The sequence below is a fragment of the Dama dama genome, chromosome 26 (assembly GCF_033118175.1).
Source record: "Dama dama isolate Ldn47 chromosome 26, ASM3311817v1, whole genome shotgun sequence".
Taxonomy (NCBI): domain Eukaryota; kingdom Metazoa; phylum Chordata; class Mammalia; order Artiodactyla; family Cervidae; genus Dama; species Dama dama.
Genome location: NC_083706.1, coordinates 37,940,763 through 37,953,028, shown reverse-complemented (window position 1 = coordinate 37,953,028; position 12,266 = coordinate 37,940,763). Strand labels below are relative to the sequence as shown.

Below are 12,266 nucleotides of genomic sequence, written 5' to 3'. Positions count from 1 at the left end.
ATGAACAATGAACTTCCAGATGTTCAAGCTGGATTTAGAAAAGGCAGAGGAACCAGAGTCAAATTGCCAACATCCACTGGATCATCAAAAAAGCAAGAGAGTTCCAGAAAAAAACATCTATTTCTGCTTTATTGACTATGCCAAAGCTTTTGACTGTGTGGATCACAACAAACTGGAAAATTCTGAAAGAGATGGGAATACCAGACCACCTGACCTGCCTCTTGAGAAACCTGTTTGCAGGTCAGGAAGCAACAGTTAGAACTGGACATGGAACAACAGACTGGTTCCAAATAGGAAAAGGAGTACATCAAGGCTGAATATTGTCACCATGCTTATTTAACCTATATGCAGAGTACATCATGCAAAATGCTGGATGGATGAAGCACAAACTGGAATCAAGATTGCCAGGAGAAACACCAATAACCTCAGATATGCAGATGGCACCACCCTTATGGCAGAAAGTGAAGAAGAACCAAAGAACCTCTTGATGAAAGTGAAAGAGGAGAGTGAAAAAGTTGGCTTAAAACTCAACATTCAGAATACTAAGGTCATGGCATCTGATCCCATTACTCAATGACAAATAGATGGGGAAACAAATGAAACAGTGAGAGACTTTATTTTTGAGGGGGCTCCAAAATCACTGCAGATGGTGACATCAGCCATGAAATTAAAAGACATTTTCACCTTGGAGGAAAACTATGACCAAACTAGACAGCATTATTAAAAAGCACAGACATGACTTTGCCAACAAAGTCCTTCTACTCAAAGCTATGGTTTTTCTAGTAGTCATGTATGGATGAGAGAGTTGGACCATAAAGAAAGCTGAGCACTGAAGAAGTGATGCTTTTGAAATGTGATGTTGGAGAAGACTCCTGAGAATCCCTTGAACAGCAAGGTGATCCTACCAGTCCAACCTAAAGGAGATCAGTCCTGCATATTCATTGGAAGGACTGATGCTGAAGCTGAAACTCCAATACTTTGGCCACCTTATGTGAAGCACTGACTCATTGGAAAAGACCTTGATGCTGGGAAAGATTGAGGGCAGGAGGAGAAGGGGGCAACAGAGGATGAGGTGGTTGGATGGCATCTCCAACTCAATGGACATGAATGTGAGTAAGCTCCAGGAATTGGTGATGGACAGAGAAACCTGGAGTTCTGCAGTCCACAGGGTCCCAAAAATTGGGACATGGGGGGATAATTAGATCTTGGGTGTGATGTCCTTGTGATATGATTAAACCCTTGTGAGAAAAAGCCTTGCTTCCTGTCTCTATTCTTCAGGGAAACCAAGAAAAAGTCTTCACCAGAACCTGATCATCTTGGCACCCAGATTTCCCAGTTTCTAGCCACCAGAACTATGAGGGGAAAAAATGCTTGCTGTCTTAAGCCACCCAGTCTATGGTAATTTTTTATAGCAATTGGAAAGGACAAAGAACATTTAATACTTTTGAAACATATTTCCATAGGGCAACTTCTACCTGCATGGTCCAAGAATCTATGACTGTTTTGTTTTAAGGATGTTTATTTGGCTTAGCTGTAACTGTGCCCCATTTGTCAGCACTGTCTGTACAACTGAATTCCTAAGTAGAGAATAAGTTTACTGTCTTGGATTGGGGGCTTTGAAATCTTCATTGCATTATCTATAAAAATGTTTAGCTTTGTTCCATGAGATACAGAGCACAATATTGTACTATTCTTTTTTACAGTAGGGTAAGGCAGAATTGTAGCACTGGTTTGAGAAATTCTGCTCCTCAGTTTAATTAACCCAACTATTGCTCCATGTGAAGTTCACGGAATATAAGGCAATGGAGACCCTTTATCGGGTATCTATGGCCACAATAATGCTGCATAGCAAACTACCCCAAGGCTCAGTGGCTTAAAACAACAATATTTATCTAGTTCATGAGTCTGGGGGTCAACTGGGGTGTTCTGCTGCTCTGGGCTGTATATGATTCATTTCAGCTGGGGGCTTTTCATGTGTAGACAGTAAGCTAATGGCTTGGCTGGGAATTGGCTTATTCGGGATGACCTCAATAGAGAGGTTATCCTATTTCTGCTCCATGTTCTCTCTCATCTTCTAGAAGGCTAACTCGGGCTTGTACATAGGGCTGAGGGAGGACTCCAGGCAGGAGAATGGGAGTAGGTCAAGCCTCTTGAGACCTAGATTTGGAACTAATAAGCTGTGAGATCAATCCAGATTCACAAGGTCATGGATAAAGGCTGATGATATTCTCCAGGAGTGCGTATTGATATTTGGGCCAAACTCACAAAAGGCAAAGAGAAGTTATTACTTGTCCTACTGGGCTGAAAGAAATTGGAACTTATTTCAGTTCATAGATCATCTTAATCTGAATCAAACAGTAATGAACCAATTTCATACAAACTTACATAATAAGTTAACTCAAAATAGAAAGTTCATAAAGTGTAAAGCATGATGAGGCAAATAGTTTATAAAAATTAGTAACCAATCTAGAAATTGTGAATGGCAGTCTCCAAGTTCCTGGACAAGAATATACAAGTTCAGAAGCCTTGAAATTTTGTTATATCAGACTGGCATTAACTGACTAGTCCTCAGTTATTGGTAAGCGTTACAGATGTCTTTCATTATGTTTTGGATAATAACCAAGTACAAGGATATACTAGCTTTAAAAAGCATTGTGACCATCTGTTCTTGATTGGTACAAAGAATAAGAAGAGAAGGTAAAATTTTGCCTATAAATACACTAGATTATAAAAAAGGCTGATGGCAACATAGTGAACCCAATATATTCATACAGTTAATATACTGCTAGCCACAGTAAATCTTAATATTGCCATATTTCAAGATAATGATAATATTTTTTTTCAAGGAACCTCCAAACTATCATGTTCTTAGACCAATAATTATATTTTCAGAAATCTACAGTGAGGGAACAATCCAAAAATAGTAACAACAACAAACATGAAAACTTTCTGTACCATACTGAGTTGATTTTTTTATAAGAAGGAAAATTGGAAGTGACCTAAACATTCAACTGTGTGAGAATGGCTAAGTAATTATAGTATAATCATCAAATAGAATATTATGGAGCTATTAAAATGGTGGTTATAAAGGCCACACAGCACATCAAAAAAATAAAGCATGATCCTAAGTAAATAAAGATACAGAATTATACACACACTTTGAGTATAATTATGCAAAACAAAATGTGGTGGTGGGAGTTGCCTTTTGGAATTCCTTATTTTAGAAAGCCTTATAAATGTTCATGTCTTTTGATTGAGTAATTCAACTTCTGGAAATGTATCCAAGAAAATTATCTGATATGCAAAAAGGAAAAATTTAGAAGAAAGAACTTTTATTGCATCGTTGTAGTTTTAGTTTCAATTGTGAAGATATGAAAAAGAAATGATTTTAAATAAATTATAGCTCATTTGTTTGCAGAATGTTATATAACCACTAAGAATGAAAGAATTTAATGACAAAGAGAACTTTGTAATTTTTTTAAAAGTTTGCATTCATTTTTTAAAAGCAATATATAACAAAAATTTAACAGTGTATTTAGTAGAAATACATCAAATATTCAACAGTAATTAACAATGGCTATATAAAAGCCAATTTTTAATGCTTTTCATGTTTATTATGCTTTCGTATATTGTCAATTTGCCTATACTAAGCATAGTAGTATGTACTGCTTTGGTAATCAGAAAAAAAAGCATAAAAGCCTACATAGAACAAAATAAACAAAAGAAAATATTGGATTGGCCTACAAGTTCATTTGCGGGAAAACCTGAATGAACTTCTGGGCCAATCCTATATATATATTGGCACTGTGTAAGAGTAACTGATTAAGGGCTGTGTGCCTGTTTTTTTCTAGTTAACATAGCCTGAAATGTAGTTACATTAAATTTGTAATTTAAAAAACTGTATATATTAATGAAATGACCTATGCCATATCTTATTTGTCATACGGTAAGACATAACAGTAATGATAACTCCTTACATTTATGTAATGATTTACAAGTTGCAAAATATCTCACTTACATTATTCCATTCAATTCTCACACCTGTGTGAAGTAGAAATTGCTACCATGTTCCAGTTGTAGAAATTTAGACTCAGAGGTTAAGCGAGGTCCTCCAAGTCACCTGGCTGATGCCTGGCTGAACCAGTGTTGGACCCAATTGTTTAACTTCCAACTGTTCTCTCAGCTTCCATGGAATCATTTTAGCACTTCTTATCAGGAATGATAAAGCACTGTCATTGCCAACACCACACAAAAGCTGCAGACGACTAAGACACTCACTGGAAGACAGTGATGTTGACTTGCTTTGTACCTGCTTTTTCCACTGTCCTCGCAATGATTACTTTTTCAGAAAATCAGACTTCGACGTTTCAGTTAGTGCTTTTCCAACACATCTCAAATCCCTTGATAGACTCAACTAATTAAGCAGTGATGTAGCCCTTGCATGAAATACTTTTTAATTAGCTAGAGTGATACCCAAATTATTCAGCCTCAGTTCAGGACCCTTAATATTCAAACTGACAATACAGTGCATGTAGACTCTTTATTTAAATAGTGATATCTGAAATGAAGCTCAACAAAGGTTTCTATGGAAACTAACTTCAATATCAAAACTTTCCAAAACATCAAAATGACCCAATTAGAAGTGGTAAAAATAAATGACAGAAAGTGTAGCTATGAACAGTATGGAAAGGTTGCTTCTACTCCTTTACATTAATTTTCATAAGTGTGCCTGCATATTCATTACAAGACTGTGCAATTCATTTGATATTTAAGAATATCAAGTAGATAAGAATGTTGCATGAAGTTAAATTTGATGTTGTTATGCAATAAAATTGAAGTCAATTTCATATGGAGATTAAAACTGAAGAGTTAGTTTATACAACTGTGTACATACAAAGATATAGATAAACACTACTAAAGATAAAAGTCTGGGATTTTTGCAGAAGAAAAGATGAAAACTTCTATGAATTATTTCCAAGTAAAAAAGTTAAATAAGCCCTTTGTCATCCTTACAACTAAGAACAAAGGGAAATATTTGCTGAACTTGACTCCAGAATGAAATCCAAATAAAAGCATATTTATTAACTTTTGTAATCACATAAGAAGCTCTTAAAAAGGCTTTGTGAGTCAAGCATAATATGAGAACAGTTCATGAATGTACCATTTTTTTCCTGCTATGAATGTTAACCAAGTTTAGATATTAACCTTGATATTTGAATGTAATGTGACAAATGAAAACCCAAAGTATTATTGTACATGGCTTCAGAGTTCTAACTTTTGTTTCAAAAGCTTAGGTCACAAAATATTTCCCTGGGAATCCCTAAATAAAGACATCCACACATGTTTAAAAAGTAATATTCTGAACTTTACTAATGAAACAAAATATCACAGTGATATATATAATTGTATTACTAATAGGCTCTCAAACTTAACTCATCTGAAATTTATCTCCTGATCCCTAAAACCTACTTTTCCTGGATTCTTCCTCATCTCAGTCAACAGTGACACTATCTTTTCAGTTGCTCAGACAAGTCTTTCTTGACAATTCTGTCAGCAAATGCCCTTAGCTCTCATTCAAAAGAGCCTCAGAATCAATCACCCCTCTCCATCTTGCTTGCCACAACCATGGCCCAATCCACCACATTCTCACCAGCATTATTACAACAACCTCCTCACTGCCCTGCTTCCCTTTTGTCAAAACTGAAAAACTGCAGCAACTAACTCTGTTCAGAAAAAGTAAGACTGATCCTGTCTCTGCTCTGCTCAGACTTCCCAGCGGCTTCCTATCACACTCAGAACAAAGCCAAAGTTTTCACAAGGCACAGTGAAGTCCTGCGGGACTGTTTCCCCATGTGCCTCTCCTACTCACCTCCTGTTATTCTAGGAACTCACTGGCTCTGGCAGCCTGAGTTCCATACTGTTCTCCCACTAAACCAGGCATTCCAGTGCCTCTATTTATTTGTTATTCCCTCTGATTGGAATGCCCTTCCCAAGTGTTTGTATAGCTCACTCTCAAATCCTTTTGGCCACACCACATGACATGTGGGATCTTAGTTTATGGACCACGGATTGAACCTGTGCTCCCTGCCCTAGATGTGCTGAAAGCCCGGAGTCTTAACCCCTGCAGCTGGTGCCCTGATTTTTTTTTTTAAAATCGGGGTATATTTGCCTCACAATATTGTGTTAGTTTCTATTGCACAAGGAAGTGAATCAACTGTATGTATACATAATCCTTTCTCTTGGACCTCCCTCCCACCCCTCCCATCCCATCCATCTAAGTCACCACAGAGCACTGAGCTATATAGCAGCTTTCCCACTAGCTATCTGTCTACTCATGGTGGTATATATCTGTTAATTTCAATCTTCCAATTTATCCCACCCCCTTTCCCCCCCAAACCATGTCCACATGCCCATTTTCTTTTTTTTTTTTAATTAATTTATTTTTTTTATATTAGTTGGAGGCTAATCACTTCACAACATTTCAGTGGGTTCTGTCATACATTGATATGAATCAGCCATAGATTCACACGCATTCCCCATCCCGATCCCCTCTACCACCTCCCTCTCCACCCAATTCCTCTGGGTCTTCCCAGTGCACCAGGCCCGAGCACTTGTCTCATGCATCCCACCTGGGCTGGTGATCTGTTTCACCATAGATAGTATACATGCTGTTCTTTTGAAATATCCCACCCTCACATTCTCCCACAGAGTTCAAAAGTCTGTTCTGTATTTCTGTGTCTCTTTTTCTGTTTTGCATATAGGGTTATCATTACCATCTTTCTAAATTCCATATATATGTGTTAGTATGCTGTAATGTTCTTTGTCTTTCTGGCTTACTTCACTCTGTATAAGGGGCTCCAGCTTCATCCATCTCATTAGGACTGGTTCAAATGAATTCTTTTTAATGGCTGAGTAATATTCCATGGTGTATATGTACCTCAGCTTCCTTATCCATTCGTCTGCTGATGGGCATCTAGGTTGCTTCCATGTCCTGGCTATTATAAACAGTGCTGCGATGAACATTGGGGTGCACGTGTCTCTTTCAGATCTGGTTTCCTCAGTGTGTATGCCCAGAAGTGGGATTGCTGGGTCATATGGCAGTTCTATTTCCAGTTATTTAAGAAATCTCCACACTGTTTTCCATAGTGGCTGTACTAGTTTGCATTCCCACCATTTTCTATATCTGTGTTTCTATTCTTGCCCTGCAAATACATTCATCTGTATCATCTTTCTAGATTTACATATATGCGTTAATATACGATATTTGTTTTTCCCAATGAAATTGGGTCACTTTGTAGAGACATGGATGAACCTAGAGACTGTCATACAGAGTGAGATTCTAGACATTTCTAAATAAAATCTTTTCAGCCATATCCCATCACTGTGCTACAATCCAAATTTGGTCATAGAAAGTCTTTAATTCTCTGGTATTTCCTGGTGGTAGGGAGAAGGGAGACATGCTATGGAGTTCATCAAGTCTGAAAGATCTTAACAATGCACTGCCCTTCTTGGGCATCCTCTAGTGGTTTGTGCATGGGGGGGAGGGGATATTAGACCCACTGAGAATCACCATTAAATGATTTTCTAATATCAAAATATGAATGCTATTAATGCTAAAAATAATTTGTATAATTAGCCATATTCTTAGGTAGTTACCAAGATGAAATTATAGGCTTTTTCATCTGTAAAACAGAGGAAAGTACTGAGTTTTTTGGTCACCTGTGCACAGAAACGCCCATGTTGGTGATGTGACCCTAGGTGGCATCTTATCTTCTTTTGGCTTTCATATCAAAACAAAGTCATGAAGAAGAAAAAGAGATCAAACCAGTGTTGCTTACTGATGTCTGTGGTTAACATCTCCTAAGCATGCCTATAATAAATCTCTTTCCTCTGGCCTGAATACTAAATACTTGAATTCTCAGTTTGCTTTTCCTTTATTTGTTATTTCTTATAACTTGTCCCACCAGAGACCAAAGCAGTCTCCATGTTTCCAGAATATAGAAACATGAATCCTTGGGGGAACATACACTTCCTCCTCATTCTAGCCATTTTATAAATTAAATTGGAAATCTAGTCTTTGTATCTCCAGCCTTGGCACCTTCTACATTCATTGAACAAGCTGGAGGAAATGACCAAAATTTGAGCTGTGATTTTATGAAGATGAGTTACCTGTGCAGATTCTTTTAAAGTTGGGGTTTTCCAGAATGTGTCCTGGTAGGCGGCACTGGAACCGATGTTGCCAGAACTCAGGGAACCAGGGATTCCTTGTATTAGTGTCCAGCCTCAGTTTCAGGAAATAATCATCAAATGACCTGACCTCTGGAGACTGCAGCTTTATCGTGATTCCCCCGTTGGCTTCCACCTCATAACCTTCAATGACTTCATCTCTGTCTGCCCATCCATCACTAAAAAAATGTGGGGATTGGGGTGGGGAGAGAGAAAGACAAAAGTCTCACAAATAGAGCTCTGAGTTATGCATGATAGAAGCAGTTCAGCAAGATTGAAAGTTTGTTTAAGCCAATATTGTTATCCATCGATCACTATTTTTGTGGAGAGTGGAAAACTGTAGAATCACCACATCTTGTTTGTTTTTCACAATATTGAAAGTGATGATGAAGATGATGACAGTAACAATCACAAGAACTAACCATTGAGCATGTACTAGTCATCAGATTCTGTACTACTCACTTTTACTGAGTCAGATGTTCAGCAAATAGCTGAAGTCCTGGTGAATCCCGGATATGGGTCCAGGCAGTCTGACTTCCAAGCCCAGTGCTGTTTACAACTAGACCACAAAGCCCCTTGGTTGCTCTAAAAACCAGAAGAAAATAAAACCCAGGTGCTCAGGTCTTCTCAAAAAGAGCTAAGGTTTCAAGGTTGCAATCAAGACCATTATACGAATTACATTATATGCTGTAGAAAATTGATTTATCTCAGAAACATAACAACCACAGATTTTGCTCCTGGATATTGTTCAAATTTGCATCTCTTAGAAGTAACCAGATGCTTTTTTCCCTAATGCTATTTCAAATTAGCAGCATTAAGAGAAAACAATCTAACTCTGTAAAATAAAAATAATCTTCCTGCTTGCTAAATGAGTTCACTGGCACTTTATCCGTAGGTTCAAATCTTTAAAGTTTGTTCACTTTCTAGAACATTCACATCTCCCATGATTGATGTTCCTCCAGTTTTACTCAAGTGTACATATGGGCCAGATCAAACCTCATGTGAGTGGCTGTGATCCCTTCCTAAGAATGAGTCAAAGAAAAAAATGCATTAGATAGACTTATACAGGCAAAGAGCAGTTTATAGAAGACTATCTCAATAGGCCAAAAGTACTGAACTCAGTTCTACTGAAACACAACCTGGAAGGGTTTTTAAGGGTGAGCATGAGACTTTCCCGGTGGCTCAGTGGTCAAGAGTCTGCTTTCAATACAGGAGACACGAGAGACGTGGGTTCGAACCCTGGGTTGGGATAATCCCCTGGAAAAGGAAATGGCAACCCACTCCAGTATTCTTGCCTGAAAAATTCCATGAACAGATGAGCCTGGTTGACTATAGTCCATGGGGTCGCAAAGAGTTGAACACGACTGAGTGTGTGGGTGCACACACACACACACACACACACACACACGAGCTAGAGAGGAAGTGTGAAAGGACTCAGAGTGGAGGATGGCCAATGTGAATAAACCATTTGCCTTTGATAATTGTCACTTATCTAAATTAGGCTCCCATCTTTCCACGGAAACTTAGATAGGGGTCTACTATCACTCTTAATAGCACTCTTGATAACTGGAAAAGGTCAGTTATCATTTCAATCCCAAAGAAGGGTGATGCCAAAGAATGTCCAAACTATTGTACAATTGCAGTCATTTCATGTGCTAGCAAGGTAATGTTCAAAATCCTTCAACTTAGGCTTCAACAGTATGTGAACTGAAAACTTCCAGATTTACAAGCTGGATTTGGAGAAGGCAAAGGGACCAGAGTTCAAATTGCCAACATCCATTGAATCATCGAGAAAGCAAGAGAGTTCCAGAAAAACATTTACTTCTGCTTCATTGATTATGCTAAAGCCTTTGACTATGTGGATCACAACGAATTGTGGAAAATTCTCAAAGAGATGGGAATACCAGACCACCTGTCCTGTCTCCCGTATGCAGGTCAAGAAGCAACAGTTAGAACTGGACATAGAACAATAGTCTGGTTCCATATTGGGAAAGGAGTTCATCAAGGCTGTATATAGTCACCCTGCTTAACTTCTATGCAGAGTACAGCATGTGAAATGCCAGGCTGGATGAAGCACAAACTGGAATCAAGATTTCTGGGAGAAATATTAATAACCTCAGATATGCAGATGACACCACCCTTATGGCAGAAAGTGAAGAAGAACTAAAGAGCCTCTTGATGAAAGTGAAAGAGGAGAGTGAAAATGTTGGCTTAAAAGTCAACATTCAAAGAATGAAGGTCATGGCATCTGGTCCCATCATTTCAGGGCAAATAAATAGGGAAACTGGAAACAGTGACAGATTTTATTTTCCTGGGCTCCAAAATCACTGCGGATGGTGACTGCAGCCATGAAATGAAAGGACACTTGCTCTTTGGAAGCAAAGCTATGACAAACCTGACAGCATATAAAAAGCAGACGAAGTTTCATCCAGTCAAAGCTATGGTTTTTCCAGTAGTCATGTATGGATGTGAGAGTTGGGCTATAAAGAAGGCTGAATGCCCAAGAATTGATGCTTTCGAAATGAAGTGTTGGAGAAGACTCTTGAGAGTCCCTTGGACTGCAAGGAGGTCAAACCAGTCAATCCTAAAGGAGATCAACCCTGAGTATTCATTGGAAGGACTGATGCTGAAGTTGGAGCTCCAATACTTTGGCCACCTGATGCGAAGAGCCGACTCACCAGAAAAGACCCTGATGCTGGGAAAGATCAAAGGCAAAAGGAGAAGGGATGACAGAGGATGAGATGGTTGGATGGTATCATGAGTTGAGCAAACTCTGGGAGTTGGTGAAGGACAGGAAAGCCTGGTGTGCTGCAGTCCATGGGATTGTAAAGAGTTGGACACAACTGTGCAACTAAACAATGACAACAACATCACTCTTAATGATCACATTTCAAAGGGATGGATCCTAGGTCACTGAGAAGAAATTTCTCTCTGCAAAACTAGCCAGAGGTTGGGAGAAATTTTACATTTCAAAGGGACAGAGAAAGAATTGACACTGGCATGATTTTAAAAGTAAAAGCTCTGAGAAAAGGGACCTTAAGGGGCTCAAAGTCAGGAAGAAATGTGTCTAAAGTCTAGTCAAGCTTTGAAGAACATTAAGAGTGTCATGGTCAAGAAATGGATATATCCCTCTATCCACTGAGTGGTGCCCTGCAGTTTCTGGAACACAAACATTTACTCTCTGCCAGGGAAAGTTTTGGGTCAAACACATATGACAGACGGTAGCTCACTCCTCTCCTTATTACCTGAAGTCTCCTCCACTTAGCTGAGCTAACTGGTATAATTTCATTCTAGAATCTTACCAGTAAACCACAAAGGAACTGCATTTTCAACAGATCAAGGGTTGTAGAAGGTATAATTGACGTAACACGATTCAGAACTAAAGGAATTTTGAAGTAAGGTATAGTCTAGCTAGACCAGAGAATGTCTATATGCATCTCATAAATCCACTAAAATACAGATTGCAATATTTTGCATGGATTTTTCTCTTTCTTCCCTTTCTCCCTTCCTCCCTTCTTCCCTTCTTTCTTTCCTTCCACATTTACTTAGCACCCTCTATGTACCAGATGCTCTGCTCTGCTCAGGATTCAGTTGAGAATGAGAAATGCTATCCGTTTCCTCCCTAGTGTTACAGACTTGGGGAAAACGGACATTAAACAAGACTTGCAAATATTATAGAGGTAAAGAAGGAGAAACGACCAGTAATTGGAGAAGGAGGGGCTTCAGAGCCCAATTAGTCTGGTGTATATGTGAGTGTGGGTGAAGAGATGATTAGGGATGGCTTTCCTGAGAAAGTGATGTCTGAACTGAGACCTAAAGGATGAGTAGGCATTAGTCAGATCCGGATGGGAAGAAGGTTCCTGAAAGATTATCCAGCACACAGGAAAGACCAAGACTCATTCAAAGAATTTAGGGTCCATTCATTGGAGCATAGAGAGACATTAGCAAGAGGTAAGGATGTGGGCAAAATTTCATCCTAGGAATTGTTAGCCTGAGGACTACAGGAGGTCCTCAAGGTATTGTAAAACTATTATTTATTG

The 12,266-nt window shown here is 38.7% G+C and overlaps 1 protein-coding gene across 2 annotated transcripts in view; it reads right to left on the bottom strand.

Annotated features, from left to right (window-relative positions):
• Nucleotides 1-12,266, bottom strand: part of GRM1 (glutamate metabotropic receptor 1) — a 412,380-nt gene that overhangs the window by 101,148 nt on the left and 298,966 nt on the right. For both annotated transcript variants that reach the window (XM_061130176.1, XM_061130177.1), the window contains exon 3: nt 8,170-8,405. In XM_061130176.1, coding sequence (XP_060986159.1) covers nt 8,170-8,405 — 236 coding nt within the window. The remainder of the gene's footprint in view (nt 1-8,169; nt 8,406-12,266) is intronic.